The sequence below is a fragment of the Carcharhinus amblyrhynchos genome, unplaced genomic scaffold (genome assembly GCF_965287045.1).
Source record: "Carcharhinus amblyrhynchos unplaced genomic scaffold, sCarAmb.v2.hapA scaffold_435, whole genome shotgun sequence".
Lineage (NCBI taxonomy): Eukaryota > Metazoa > Chordata > Chondrichthyes > Carcharhiniformes > Carcharhinidae > Carcharhinus > Carcharhinus amblyrhynchos.
Window position 1 is genome coordinate 109,014 of NW_027650175.1, and position 15,947 is coordinate 124,960.

Below are 15,947 nucleotides of genomic sequence, written 5' to 3' on the forward strand. Positions count from 1 at the left end.
ATGTCTAACTGCAGCTTACACATTAGCCCGAGCTCTGTCACCAGTCAGAGGGAATCCTCACATTGGTCCAAGGTCTCCGGAGGACAGTCTGCGGTGAGGATTCTGGCTTCCTTCTTCTCTCTCTGCGGCGTGGATCGACGGCTCAGGATGAAGTGCTGGCAGATCAGTCTGATCAACGTTGTGCTATCCGTGGCCATTGCCACAGCCACAGCCCTCCTGATCATTCACTTGGGAAAGGATGGAGGGACAGGGGTACCCGCCACCCAGGACATCGACGAGTCGCTCATCCGCCAGTTCATGGACGAGATCGACAGCAAGCGGATTGAGGAGAACCTGAGGTACATGTGAGGGCGGCATAGGGGTCGGGCGTGTCTGTAGCCGGATGTGTTTCTCAGTCCCAGCCACCGTACCCTGAGGATGGATGTCAGGGATTCATTTGCAATCACTGTGATACTGTGCCTCTGAAACACTGGCACACCGATTAGCACTGCTGCCTCACAGCGCTAGGGACCCGCGTTCGATTCCTGGCTCGAGTCACTGTCTGTGCTGAGTTCGCCCATTCTCGCCGTGTCTGCATAGGTTCCCTCCCACGGTCCAAAGATGTGCAGGTTAGGTAGATTGGCCATGCTAAATTGCCCTTAGTATCCAAAGATGTGCAGGTTAGGTGGATTGGCCATGCTAAATTGCCCTTAGTATCCAAAGATGTATAGGTTAAGTGGATTTGCCATGCTAAATTGCCCCTTAGTGTCCAAAGATATGCAGGTTAAGTGGATTGGCCCTGCTAAATTGCCCCTTAGTGTCCAAAGATGTGCAGGTTAGGTGGATTGGCCATGCTAAATTGCCCCTTAGTGTCCAAAGATGTGCAGGTTAGGTGGATTGGCCATGCTAAATTGCCCCTTAGTGTCCAAAGATGTGCAGGTTAGGTGGATTGGCCGTGCTAAATTGCCCCTTAGTGTCCAAAGATGTGCAGGTTAGGTGGATTGGCCATGCTAAATTGGCCTTAGCGTCAGGGGGACTAGCCGGGTAAATTTGTGGGGTTGCGGGGATAGGTCTTGGGTGGGATTGTGGTCTTTGCAGACTCGATGACCTCCTTCTGCACTGTACGGATTGTATGATTCTGTGAGTTCATGTGGAGAGAATCTGCGATCGTTCTCCTTGGCACAGAGAAGGGAGGGGGATTTAATTGGGGCATTCAAACTCACAAGGAGGGGTTTGGATGGAGTAACAGAGGAGAAAATGTTTCCCCGGTGGCAGGAGGGCGGGAAACCAAAGGGGACACGGATCGGCAAAGATGCCAAGTAGGGTAAATTAAATAATTGTGTTAAACAGCAAGCTGTGATCTGGAAGGCGCTGCCTGAAAGGGAGCTGGAAACGGGAACTTTCAAAAGGGAATGGGATAGGTTCTTCAAGAAGGGAAATTTGAATGACCCTGGGGCAAGAGGAGGGGAGAGCGGGACTCACAAACCAGTCCTCAGCATCGGAGATTGCTGGGAGTGCCAGCACCTTAAGTTGAAGTTTATTTATTTATCCATGTTACAAGTAGGTTTACATTAACACCACAATCAAGTTACTGTGAAAATCCTCTAGTCGCCACACTCCGGCGCCTACAGAGGGAGAATTTAGCACCTAACCAGCATGTCTTTTGGACTGTGGGAGGAAACCGGAGCAACCGGAAGAAACCCACGCCGACACGGGGAGAACATGCAGACTCCACGCAGACAGTGACCCGAGCCGGGAATCGAACCCAGGTCCCTGATGCTGAGAGGCAGCAGTGCTAACCACTGTGCCGCCATTTCGGACTGTAGGAGGAAACTAGAGCACCCAGAGGAAACCACGCAGACACGGGGAGAATGTGCAGACTCCGCACAGACAGTGACCTGAGCCGGGTATCGAATCTGGCTCCCTGGCGTTGTGAGGCAGCAGTGCTGACCCACTGTGCCACCATGCCACTTGAGGGCGTGCTGTCGAGACCAGGGCATTAATGGGCAAGAGACTGACCAGGAGGGAACAGCAAAGAGTAGAAACCTAGCTGGAGTTTGGGCTTCCATAGTTAAGGGCACCTGTAACCATCATCTGAAATCTCACGTAGTGTGTTGTCCCACTGGTGCGAGTGGAAAGGACATCGCGGAGAGGGTATAGAATATCCTGCAGAGGGGGAGGGAGCAAGCCAGAAGCTGTGGTGGGTGTCAGTACTAACAGGAGGAAGAAAGAAGGCATAGAGGTGCTCAGGTCATGTTTTTAGAAGCTAGGCAGGAAAGGGTGGAACCTCAAAGGGAGTAATCCGTGGATCAGTTCAGCTCAGTTGACTGGGCGGCTGATTAGTGATACAGAGCGATGCCAACAGCACAGGTTCAATTCCATGAAGGCCCCAGCTTCTCAACCTCGCTCCTGAGGGGTGGTGTTCCTCAGGCTAAATCAGCACCAGTCACAGCCCACCTGGGACTATGGCGACTTTTGGGGGTTGGTTTAGCTCAGTCGGCTGGACGGTTGAATGTTTGTCGGCGACACAAGTCGGCTTACGTTGTGTTGTGTTGTTTGTCCATCGTCATCGATGAGGACCTCGGCACCATGAGTCATTTTGAGGCTGGTTGCGGTGTGTGCGAAGATCAGGCCAATTTGGGCACGGAATGTCCTGGTACATACTGGACAGACTTGTGTAGACACTGTCGTTGTTGCGCTGGTGGCTCTGGACTTGCACAGCTCGCGCTTAAGTTGTACTTCAGCAATACACCTTGTTTTGTGAGCTTGACAGCCCTTGTGAATGAGGCAGCGCCAGGTTAGGGTGGTTTTGTGCCGGTGTTTGGCTTACATTAACACTGCAATGAAGTCACTACGGAAACCCCCAATCCGCCACACTCCAGTGCCTGTTCGGGTACACTGAAGGAGAATTTAGGACGGCCAGTGCAGCTAACCAGCATGCCTTTTGGACTGTGGAAGGAAACCGGATCACCCGGAGGAAACCCACGCAGACACGGGGAGGATGTGCAAACTCCACACAGACAGTGACCCCAAGCCAGGAATCGAACAAGTCCTTGTGAGGCAGAAGTGTTTACCACTGTGCCTCTGTGCCGCCCAAACGTGCTGTATAAGATGGTCGAACAGTGTGCAGGCAGCACAGTGGGTTAGCACCACTGCCTCACAGCTCCAGGGACCTGGGTTCGATTCCCGGCACGGGTCGCTGTCTGTGCGGAGTCTGCAGTTTCTCCCCGTGTCTGCGTGGGTTTCCTCCGGGTGCTCCGGTTTCCTCCCACTGTCCGAAAGAGATGCTGGCTAGGTGCTAAATTCTCCTTCAGTGTACCTGAACAGGAGGTTGGTGACCAGGGTATTTTCACAGTAACTTCATTGCAGTGTTAATGTAAGCCGACTTGTGACACTGATTAAAAAAACTTTAAACAGTGAAAGCACTGCCTTGCAATGAGCAATGCCATGAGATATCCACTAATGTAGTGAATGTACTGATGTTTTCTGCATTCTGATGCATTATTCCATTTTCCCTCTGCAGGGAGCTTGCTAAGAAACCTCACATGGCCACAAGCAAAGGGGACATCGATCTGGTCGCCCTGATGTTAGACAGGTGGCAGAACAAAGACACAGGTTTGGATGAAGCTAAGAAAACAACTTATAATGTGCTGCTGTCCTTTCCGGACAAGGACAAACCGAACCGAGTCGCTGTAGGTAAGGACACACCCACTGCAGTATCCCCATCAAACACTCCCAGGACAGGTACAGCACGGGGTTAGATACAGAGTAAAGCTCCCTCTACACTGTCCCCCATCAAACACTCCCAGGACAGGTACCGCACAGGGTTAGATATAGAGTAAAGCTCCCTCTACACTGTTCCCCCCATCAAACACTCCCAGGACAGGTACAGCACGGGGTTAGATACAGAGTAAAGCTCCCTCTACGCTGTCCCCCCATCAAACACTCCCAGGACAGGTACAACATGGGGATAGAAATAGAGTAAATCTTTCTCCACACTGTCCCTGAAGTGGGCCTGAAAGAGGGTAGAATTCAGTCATTTTATATCTGTTTCGCCCAGAGCATCAGATAACCAGATAACTGCAAGAACACATGAGAAAAGCAGCAGAAGATGACCACTCGGCCCATCAAGCCTGCTCCTCCAGTAAACACTATCATGGCCGATCTTGGGTTTCAGCTCCATTTTTTGCCACCCTCTCTTCATATCCCATAATCCTCCAGTAGGCTAAAAATCTGTCCATCCCAGGGCCTTAAATCTATTTAATGACGGAGCACCCACAATTCTCTGGGGGACAGAATTCCACAGATTCACAGTGGAGCGAAGCGATTTCTCCTCATCTCCATCCTAAATGACCAGCCCCTTATCCTGAGATTCCCCCCTTCCTGCTTCCGGTGTGGCCTCACCTCTCTCTACATGACACCCCAGCTGCCATCTTGTTGTCCACTCGCCTAACCCCTGTCCATACCACTTTACAGTCTCTCTGTGTCCTCCTCACAGCTTACCTTCCCACCTCGCTTAGTATCATCAGCAGGCTTTGATACATTACTCTGCCTCTTCATTAATATAGATCGTAAGTGGCTCAGGCCACAGCGCTGATCCTTGTGGTATTCCACTGTTCACAACCTGCCAATTTGACATCATCCCATTAATATCAACTATCCATGCTAACATCTTACCTCCAGCTCGCACTTACCTAACCTTTTGTGTGGCACCCTATCGTAAGCCTTTTGGAAATCCAGGTATACTACATCTACTGGTTCCCTTTCATCTACCCTCTCAGTATCGCTGCAATGCAGAAGGAGGCCATTTGGCCCGTCAAGTCTGCACTGGCTCTCTGACAGAGCATTCTACCCAGTTGCTCTCCCCCTGCCTTATCCCTGTAACCTTGCACATTGTCTCTTATCCGATAGCAATCCGATTTCCCCTTTTGAACTGTCCCCCCACCACCCTCTCAGGAAGCTCTTTCCAGACACCAATCGCCCTCTGGGTGAGAAAAATTTCCTCTTGTCACTTTTACCGCTTTTGTCCATTAAATTGAAGCTGTGCCCTTCTAGTCCTTGATGCCGTCCTGAGAGGGAGCAGTTTCTCACTTTTTATCCTGTCCACGTGCACCAGGATCTGAAATGTCACCAGTAAGTTGACACGGTGGCACAGTGGTTAGCACTGCTGCCTCACAGTGCAAGGGACCTAGCTTCAGTTTCCAGCTTGGGTCACTGTCTGTGTGGAATCTGCATGTTTTCCCCGTCTCTGCATGGGTTTCCTCTGGGTGCTCCGGTTTCCTCCCACGGTCCAAAGATGTGTAGGTTAGGTGGATTGGCCATGCTAAATTGCCCCTTAGTGTCCAAAGATGTGTAGGTTAGGTGGATTGGCCATGCTAAATTACCCCTTAGTGTCCAAAGATGTGCAGGTTAGGTGGATTGGCCATGCTAAATTGCCCCTTAGTGTCCAAAGATGTGTAGGTTAGGTGGATTGGCCATGCTAAATTGCCCCTTAGTGTCCAAAGATGTGTAGGTTAGGTGGATTGGCCATGCTAAATTGCCCCTTAGTGTCCAAAGATGTGTAGGTTAGGTGGATTGGCCATGCTAAATTGCCCCTTAGTGTCCAAAGATGTGTAGGTTAGGTGGATTGGCCATGCTAAATTACCCCTTAGTGTCCAAAGATGTGCAGGTTAGGTGGATTGGCCATGCTAAATTGCCCCTTAGTGTCCAAAGATGTGTAGGTTAGGTGGATTGGCCATGCTAAATTACCCCTTAGTGTCCAAAGATGTGTAGGTTAGGTGGATTGGCCATGCTAAATTACCCCTTAGTGTCCAAAGATGTGTAGGTTAGGTGGATTGGCCATGCTAAATTGCCCCTTAGTGTCCAAAGATGTGTAGGTTAGGTGGATTGGCCATGCTAAATTACCCCTTAGTGTCCAAAGATGTGTAGGTTAGGTGGATTGGCCATGCTAAATTGTCCCTTAGTGTCCAAAGATGTGTAGGTTAGGTGGATTGGCCATGCTAAATTACCCCTTAGTGTCCAAAGATGTGTAGGTTAGGTGGATTGGCCATGCTAAATTGTCCCTTAGTGTCCAAAGATGTGTAGGTTAGGTGGATTGGCCATGCTAAATTGCCCCTTAGTGTCCAAAGATGTGTAGGTTAGGTGGATTGGCCATGCTAAATTGCCCCTTAGTGTCCAAAGATGTGTAGGTTAGGTGGATTGGCCATGCTAAATTGCCCCTTAGTGTCCAAAGATGTGTGGGTTAGGGGGATTGGTCGTGGTTAATATACAGGGTTATGGGGATGGGTGGAGGGGAGAGCCTGGATGGGATGATCTTTTGGAGAGTTGATGGAGACTTGAAGGGCCGAATGGCCTCCTTCTACACTGTAGGGATTCTATGGTGGATGGTGATTCCTGTAAGGTAGACTTTGAGAAGTACTTCATCAGCTGTGGCTTGTGTTAGATGTTCTGGGGACACTGAAGAGAATCACAGAGGGAGGCCATTCGGCCCGTTGTCTCTGTGCTGCCGGCAAAGCGAGCCGCCCAGTTTAATCCCATTCGAACCCTACCCACATCAGCCCCTTTGTCTCCACAGTGACACCAAACAGCACCAAACTCTTCCAGTCGCGCATTAAGGAGGTGAATTACACCGAGGATCAGCTGGACCCGGACGTCGTCCAGCCCTTTGCGGCCTTTGCTCCTGCTGGAACGCCCCAGGTACGTGGAAACGAGACGAGGGTGACTGAGGAGGAGGAGGTGTGCCCAAAGTGTCTCACCTCGCCCTCATCCAGACAGAACACCAAATTTCCCAACGATTTGGCGCCCTTCAGGAGGGTGAGATGAGAAACGGTGGCTGCCTGTCCCATCAAATCCCTACGGTGAAAACGGAGGCCATTCAGCCCATCGATTCTACACCGACAATAATCCCACCCAGCCCTATCCCCTTTATCATCAATGGGTTAAACATAGAAACTAGAAGCAGGAGGAGTTCATTTGGCCATTCCAGCCTGCTCCGCCATTCACTTTGATCATAGCAAGTCATCGAATTCAATATCCTGATCCCCCCTCCTCCCCCCCATATCCCTCGATCCCTTTAGCCCCCAGAGCGATATCTAATTCCTTCCTGAAATCACACAACGTTTTGGCCTCAACTACTTTCTGTGGGAGTGAATCCCACCGCTCTCTGGGCGAAGAAATCTCTCCTCACCTCAGTCCGAAAAGGTTTACCCCTTATCCTCAAACAATGCCACTAAATCAGGGCAGCCCAGTAGTTAGCACTGCTGTCTCACAGCGCCAGGGACCCGGGTTCAATTCCAGCCTCAGGTCACTGTCTGTGTGGAGACTGCACATTCCCCCCGTGACTGTGTGGGTTTCTCCGGGTGCTCCGGTTTCCTTCCACAGTCCTAAGATGTGCAGGTTAGGTGGATTGGCCATGCTAAATTGTCCCCTAGTGTCCAAAGATGTGCAGGTTAGGTGGATTGGCCACGCTAAATTGTCCCCTAGTGTCCAAAGATGTGCAGGTTAGAATCACAGAATCGTACAGAAGTTCAGAAGGAGGCCATTTGACCCATCGATTCTGCACCAACCATATTCCCACCTAGGCCCAATCCCCATAACAACGTTCATTTACCATAGCTAGTCCCACTGACACTAAAGGGCAATTTAGCAAGGTCAATGCATCTAACCTGCCCATCTTTGGACTGTGGGAGGAAACCGGAGAACCCGGAGGAAACCCCCACAGACATGGAGTGAACATGCAGCTTCCGCACAGACAGTGACCCGAGCCAGGAATCGAACCCGGATCCCTGGCACCGTGGGGCAGCAGTGCTAGCTACTATGCCACTTTGCCGTCTCTGGTTAGGTGGATTGGTCATGCTAAATTGTCCCTTAGTGTCCAAAGATGTGCAGGTTAGGGTGGAATTGGCCATGCTAAATTGCCCCTTAGCGTCCAAAGATGTGCAGGTTAGGTGGATTGGCCATGCTAAATTGTCCCTTAGTGTCTGGGGGACTAGCAGGGTAAATACATGGAGTTATGGGAATAGGGTCTGGATGGGATTGCTTGTCGGTGCAGACCCGATGGGCAGAATGGCCTCCTTCTGCTCTGTAGGGACACGCACAAAAAGTGAAAAAAAAACATATTAAAACATGCTAACATGCTCTCTCACCTTCTCACTCAGGGCAAGCTGGTCTATGCCAACTATGGGACCATGGCTGACTACCAATATTTGAACCAAAGCATTGACCTGAAGAACACAATCGCCATTGTGAAGTACGGGGGTACGGGTCGCGCGGACAAGGTAGGATTAGCGACGTTCTGATGCTCTTCGATTCAACCAGGGGCACCTTCCCCAGCCAAGGAGCATGTGGGGGTGCGGCCTAATGAGGGGGGAAATGGGACAGTCCAGCCAGAGGCTGTGCCCAGAGCTGCGGGGGGCGGGTGGGGGGGGTGCATGTTGAATGCCGTGAGTTCCCGCTCTCGACCTCAACCCCCACCGCAAGGCCAACCCTGCCATCTCTCCTGAGATTGGCAAGGCGCGCTGGAGTCAACTGACCTTTCTGTGGAGCCTCGGATGAGCTCAGGATGTCCCGAATCCCCCGGCAGCCAATGAAATGGCTTAGGTGCGTGGCCACTGGAGGATGGGCAGCAGCCCCCTTAATGCACAGCAAGATCCCACACACACAGCACATCTCTTTCATAGTTACGTTGACACAAATTTTAGACCGGGGCGGGGGTAAGGACAGCAGATTCCCTTCCCTAAAGGGAACCGGATGGGTTTTTCCCACAATGGGTCATCAGTAGATTCTCAATCCCGGATACTTTTTAGCGAATTCAAATTTCACCATCTGCCTTGGTGGGATTCGAACCCGGGTCCCCCAGAACATTAGGTCAGTTCCTGGATTAATAGTCCAGCGATAATACCATTAGGTCATCACTTCCCCTAGTGTAAGATTATGAGGGGTATGGACAGGGTGAGTAGGGAGCAGCCGTTCCCCTTGGTTGAGGGGTCACTCACGAGGGGGTGTAGTTTTTGGGGTGAGGGACAGGAGATTCAGAGGGGATTTGAGTGAAGCTTTTTCACTCAGAGGGTGGTGGCAATCTGCAGAGCGCTGCCTGGGAAGGTCATGGAGGCCGGAAGCCTCAAAGTAAAGTTTATTCATCAGCGTCACAAGTCGGCTTACATTAACACTGCAGTGAAGTTGCAATTCCCCCTTGTCGCCACACTCCGGCGCCTGTTCGGGTTACACTGAGGGAGAATTTAGCACCCTAACCAGCACGTCTTTCAGACTGCGGGAGGAAACCGGAGCACCCGGAGGAAAACCCATGCAGACACGGGGAGAATGTGCAGATTCCGCACAGACGGCGACCCAAGCCAGGAATTGAACCCGGGTCCCTGGCGCTGTGAGTGCTAACCACTGCGGCACCGTGCCACCCCAAACCTTGCAACCGTTTAAAAAGTATTTGGGTGAGCACTTGAAATATCGTAATACGCAAAAGTCTGAGGTCCCGTACCGACCGACTCAAGAACAGCTTCTTCCCTGCTGCTGTCAGACTTTTGAATGGACCTACCTTGCATTGAGCTGATCTTTCTCTACACCCTCGCTGTGACTGTAACACTACATTCTGCACCCTCTCCTTTCCTTCTCTATGAACGGTATGCTTTGTCTGTGGAACGCGCAAGAAACAATACTTTTCACTGTATCCCGATACATGTGACAATAATCAATCAAATCAAAGATATGGGACAAGGGCAGGAAAACAGGATTAGCGTGCTTTTAGTGATAGTTATTGTAGGTGCAGACTCGATGGGACGAATGGCCTTTTCTGCACTCTATGGGTGAATATTCTGGCCACGCTTGCCCCGAGACTGGAAAATCCCACCCGAGGTCATCAGACCATTGTATCGTCCACCCCCCCCGCTCCGCTCACTACGATTCCCAGCTGGGAAGGGACAATTCCGCCCCATGAGTCTAAATGATGCATCTGTTTCTATCGACAGGGTATAAACGGGGCAAAATTCGGGGTGATTGGAGTCATTGTTTACACCGACCCCACTGATATCAATGATGGAAAACTAAGCGACAAGAACGAGACCTACCCTCACTCCTGGTACCTGCCCCCCTCCGGGGTCGAGCGCGGCTCCTACAAGGAAAACTTTGGTGACCAGCTGACACCTTACTACCCTGCCAAAGGTACAGATCCTCCTGCCCCCAGCCTCCCTCCACTTGCCTGACCCAGCTCAGAGCCTCAATTCAGCGGCCAAACTCCAGGCCTAGAACCAGGCTCAGGGCCTGACCTCAGGAGAAAATCTCAGGATCTCATCTCAGAGGCCAAATCTCGGAGGCTACATCCAGGATCTACATCCAGGGCCTCTACTCAGGGCCTAGACGCATAGCTCAGGGCCTAGTCTCAGGCTCAGTGTCTTACCTGAGGGCCTTTATTCATTTCTGAGGGACTAACTTCAGGGCCTGCTCCCAAGGCCTCTACTCAGGCAGGCCTGGTTCCAGAGCCTCATCTCAGGGCTGCTCTCAGGGCCTCATTTCAGGGCCTCATCTCAGAGCCTGCTGCCAAGGCCTCATCTCGGGGCCTGCTCCCAGGGCCTCATCTCAGGGCCTGATCCCAGGGCTTTACCTCATGGCCTGTTGTTCATGCGTCATCTCAGGGCCAGCTGCCAAGGCCTCATCTCAGGGCCTGCTCCCAGGACTTCTACTCAATGCCTGCTCTCAGGACTTCTACTCAATGCCTGCTCCCAGGGCCTCATTTCACAGCTTGCTCCCAGGGCCCCATCTCAGGGCCTGCTCCCAGAGCGTCATCTCAGGGCCTGTTGCCAAGACTTCACCTTAGGCCTAGTGCCAGGACCTCATCTCAGGGCATGTCCCAGGGTCTCATCTCAGGAGCCTGACCCCAGGACCTCACCTCAGGGCCTGCTACCAAGGCCTCACCTCAGGGCCTGCTCCCAGGGCCTTACCTCAGGGCCTGCTCCCAGGGCCTTATCTCAGGGCCAGTTCCCAGGGCCTTATCTCAGGGCCAGTTCCCAGGGCCTGCTGCCAGGGCCTCATCTCAGGGCCTGCTGCCAGGGCCTCATCTCAGGGCTTGCTGCCAAGGCCTCATCTCAGGGCCTGCTGCCAAGGGCTCATCTCAGGGCCTGCTGCCAAGGGCTCATCTCAGGGCCTGCTGCCAAGGGCTCATCTCAGGGCCTGCTGCCAAGGGCTCATCTCAGGGCCTGCTGCCAAGGGCTCATCTCAGGGCCTGCTGCCAAGGGCTCATCTCAGGGCCTGCTGCCAAGGGCTCATCTCAGGGCCTGCTGCCAAGGGCTCATCTCAGGGCCTGCTGCCAAGGGCTCATCTCAGGGCCTGCTGCCAAGGCCTCACCTCAGGGCCTGCTGCCAAGGCCTCACCTCAGAGCCCGTTCTTAGGGCCTCATTTCACAGCCTGCTCCCAGAGTCTCATCTCAGGGCCTACTGCCAAGGCCTCATCTCAGGGCCTACTGCCAAGGCCTCATCTCAGGGCCTGCTGCCAAGGCCTCATCTCAGGGCCTGTTCCCAGGGGTTATACCTCGGGGCCTGCTACTCCCAGCAGCTTCATCTCAATGTGAAGCTGTTAAGGCAACTGGTGCAGGGCCCGGTACGGTCATCCTCTGATGGCCTAACTAAGATGTGGGAATGCCGGCGTTGGACTGGCGTAAACACAGTAAAAAGTCTGACAACACCAGGTTTTAGTCCAACCGATTTATTTAATAATAGACTCACAATCTTTCGAGGTTTCCCTCTTCGTCAGGTGAATGGAGAGTTCTAGCTTGTGAGTCTATTATCAAATAAATCGGTTGGACTAAAACCTGGTGTTGTCAGACTTTTTACTGGGCCTAACTAAGCCCAGGAGGTCACCGTGAACGGGTCTCACACCGTACTGACGTGGAATTGTGTCCCTTACAGATTATACCTTCAGACAAGCTGAATCCAATATCAAAGGTTTATCACCCATTCCAGCTCAGCCTATTGGGTTTGAGGATGCCCGTCTACTCATCTGGTAAGTATCTGTCTCGAATAGCTCAAATGGCCAGAGCTGATTGGAAAGTCCTGAAGACTCTGTACCTGTGTTATGGGAGTTGGAGCATGTGTCTGCACTTTGGGCCTGTCCTGGTTTTGAGGGAGCGGGGAAGGGAGAGAGAGAGAGAGAGAGAGAGAGAGTTGGGGGTAGATGGGCGAGTGAGTGAGAGAGCGAATCGATAAGGGTTTTTAACTCAGATGTTGGAAGGGATGTGACAAAGGAGAATAACTGGGGAGGGAATGTTTGACAGTGATCCCTCACCTCTGGTTAAAGTTTAAACTTTAGTGTCACAAGTAGGCTTACATTAACATTGCAATGAAGTTACTGTGAAAATCCCCTAGTTGCCACACTCCGGTGCCTGTTCGGGTTACACTGAGGGAGAATTTAGCATGGCCAATCCACCTAACCTACACATCTTTGGACACTAAGGGGCAATTTAGCATGGCCAATCCACCTAACCCAAACATCTTTGGACACTAAGGGACAATTTAGCACGGCCAATCCACCTAACCTACACATCTTTGGACACTAAGGGACAATTTAGCATGGCCAATCCACCTAACCTACACATCTTTGGACACTAAGGGACAATTTAGCATGGCCAATCCACCCTAACCCAAACATCTTTGGACACTAAGGGACAATTTAGCATGGCCAATCCACCTAACCTACACATCTTTGGACACTAAGGGACAATTTAGCATGACCAATCCACCTAACCCAAACATCTTTGGACACTAAGGGGCAATTTAGCATGGCCAATCCACCTAACCCAAACATCTTTGGACACTAAGGGGCAATTTAGCATGGCCAATCCACCTAACCCAAACATCTTTGGACACTAAGGGACAATTTAGCATGGCCAATCCACCTAACCTACACATCTTTGGACACTAAGAGGTAATTTAGCATGGCCAATCCACCCTGTGGGAGGAAACCGGAGCATCCGGAGGAAACCCATGCAAATACAGGGAAAATGTGCAGACGCCACACAGGCAGTGACCCAAGCCGGGAATCGAACCCGGGTCCCTGGTGCCGTGAGGCAGCAATGCTAAACACCCTGCCACCCTAGGTAGAAGCGAGGGGACTGAATAAAGGGTGCAGTCTGAGGTGGGAGCATTGGGAGAGATCAGAGCAGGGGGCAAGAGGGGAAGGTCAGAAGAGAGGTCTGGGAATGGGAGGTTTGGTTAAAGAGGGCAGATTGGGGGAGTGTTTGAGGGAGTGACTGGGGGAGTGTTTGAGGGAGTGACTGGGGGAGTGTTTGAGGGAGTGACTGGGGGAATGTTTGAGGGGGAAATGCTGGGGGAGTGTTTGGGAGGGGTTGATGAGAGGGTGAGCCACAGCAATGTGATATCCTGTGCGACCCCCAACCCTTGACCCCAGTGTTATTTTGGGGGTCAGATGATTGGTTGTGTCCTGGAGGCTTTGTGAATATCATTGGTCGACCCTGGACAGCACGGCTGGGGTTTGACCAATCCAGCTCTTGCCCTGACGTTGAATGCGTTTCCATTTCCTTTCAGTGAATTGGCTGGAATCGAGGCTCCGAAAGCCTGGCAAGGAGGCCTGGGCTGCAGCTATCGCCTGGGGGCTGGCTTTCGCAATGACAGCTCCTTCGCAAACAGGTTGCCTCATCTTCCTTTGTTTCAGAGCTCTGTGCGTTGGCTAATGTCTGTGTGAATGATGATGTTCTGTCAGGCAGGGTTGGAACATAGAACAGTACAGCACAGGAACAGGCCCTTCAGACCATCATGTTGTGCTGAACATGACTTCAAATTAAACTAATTCCTTCTGCCTGCCCTTGCTCCCTATCCCTCTGTGCCTCACATATTCATGTGTTTATCTAACAGCCCCTTAATCACCCCTATCGTATCTGCCTCCACCACCACCTCTGGCAGCACGTTCCAGACACCTACCACTCTCTGTGTAAAAAAAAACTTGTCCCTCACATCTCCTTTGAACTTTCCCCCTCTGACCTTAAGCCCGTGCCCCCCTAGTATTAAACACTTCAACTCCGGAGGAGAAGGATTCTGACTGTCAACCCTATCTCTGCCTCTCATCATTTTCTAGACTTCCAACAGGTCTCCCCTCAGCCTCTGTCGCTCCAGAGAAAACAACCCTAGTTTGTCCAGCCTCTCCTTATAGTCCTTTATTGTGTTAGTGTCACAAGTCGGCTCACATTAACACTGCAATGAAATTACTGTGAAAATTCCCTAGTCTCTGCAGTCCGGCATCTGTTCGGGTACACTGAGAATTCAGCATGGCCAATCCACCGAACCAGTGCGTTTTTTGGACCTTGGGAGGAAACTGGAGCACCCGGAGCAAACCCACGCAGACACAGGGAGAATGTGCAGACTCCACACAGACAGTGACCCAAGCCAGGAATCGAATTGGGTCCCCGGTGCTGTGAGGCAGCAGCGCTAACTCTCCACGTCCACTCTATCCAGGGCCTCGCAGTATCTTGTAAGCTTCAATAAGATCCCCCCCTCATCCTTCTAAACTCCAACGAGTACAGACCCAGAGTCCTCAATCATTCCTCATACGACAAGCTCTTCATTCCAGGGATCATTCCTGTGAACCTTCTCTGGACTCTTTCCAGCACACCCTTCCTTAGATACGGGGCCCAAAACTGTTCATAATACTCCAAACGGGGTCTGACCAGAGCCTGATACAGCCCCAGAAGCCCATCCCTGCTCTTGTATTCTAGCCCTCTCGACATGAATACTAACATTGTATTTGCCTTCCTAACTGCCGACTGAACCTACACATTAACCTGAAGAGAATCTTGAACAAGGACTCCTAATCCCTTTGTGTTTCTGATTTCCTAAGCATTTCCCCATTTAGAAAATAGTCTCTGCCTCATTCTTCCTTCCAAAGTGCATAACCTCACACTATTCCACATTGTATTCCATCTGTCACTTCTTTGCCCGCTCTGCTAACCTGTCCAAGTCCATCTGCAGTCCCCCTGCTTCCTCAATACTTCCTGTCCCTCTTCCTGCAGCCCAGGAAGTTTAATGAGGACTTGTCTGTTGAGGTAGTATGGGCAGAAATTAGAAATAGGAGAGGAGAGGTCACCCTGTTGGGAGTCTTTTATAGACCTCCAAAAAGTTCTAGAGAGGTTGAGGAAAGGATTACAGAGACGATCCTGGTTAGGAGTGAAAGTAATAGGGTAATTGTTATGGGGGATTTTAACTTTACTAACATTGATTGGAATTGCTATAGCTCTAGCTCGTTAGAGGGGTCAGTTTTTGTTCAAAGTGTGCAGGAAGGTTTTTTGACTCAATATGTAGATAGGCCAACTAGAGGTGAGGCTATATTGGACTTGGTGCTGGGAAATGAGCCAGACCAAGTGCTAGACTTGGAAGTTGGTGTGCTTTTTGGTGATAGTGACCACAATTCGGTTACGTTCACCTTAGTGATGGAAAGGGATAGGCATGAACCTCGGGTCAGTAGTTTTAGCTGGGGGAAGGGTAATTATGAGGCCATTAGGAGAGAATTAGGAAGCATTGGTTGGTCTAGGAGATTACAGGGACTAGGAACGTCTGAAATGTGGAGTTTTTTCAAGGAGCAGCTACTGTGGGTCTGTGATAGGTATGTCCCTGTCAGGCAAGGAGGAATTGGTAGGGCTAGGGAACCGTGGTGCACAAAAAAAGTTGATTTGTTGGTTAGGAAGAAGAAGGAGGCTTATGTTCGGATGAGGCTTGAGGGCTCGGGTAGTGCAGTAGAAAGCTTTAGATTGGCTAGGAGGGAGTTGAAGAGGGAGTTAAGAAGGGCTAAAAGAGGGCATGAGATGACTTTGGCTGATAGGATTAAGGAGAATCCTAAGGCGTTCTATAGGTATGTCAAGAACAGAAGGTTGGTTAGGGCAAGATTAGGGCCAGTTACAGACAGTAGGGGGAAGTTGTGTGTGGAACCGGAAGAGATTGGAGAGGCATTGAACCATTATT

At 51.2% G+C, this 15,947-nt stretch overlaps 1 protein-coding gene across 1 annotated transcript in view; it reads left to right on the plus strand.

Annotated features, from left to right (window-relative positions):
- naaladl1 (N-acetylated alpha-linked acidic dipeptidase like 1) overlaps positions 1–15,947 on the plus strand; it is a gene marked incomplete at its 3' end in the record, with an annotated part of 35,590 nt that continues 19,643 nt past the window's right edge. The window contains exons 1-7 of the mRNA XM_080183827.1: positions 1–338; positions 3,503–3,675; positions 6,554–6,675; positions 8,136–8,255; positions 9,957–10,149; positions 11,889–11,982; positions 13,524–13,625. Of these exons, the coding sequence (XP_080039953.1) occupies positions 1–338; positions 3,503–3,675; positions 6,554–6,675; positions 8,136–8,255; positions 9,957–10,149; positions 11,889–11,982; positions 13,524–13,625 (1,142 nt within the window). The remainder of the gene's footprint in view (positions 339–3,502; positions 3,676–6,553; positions 6,676–8,135; positions 8,256–9,956; positions 10,150–11,888; positions 11,983–13,523; positions 13,626–15,947) is intronic.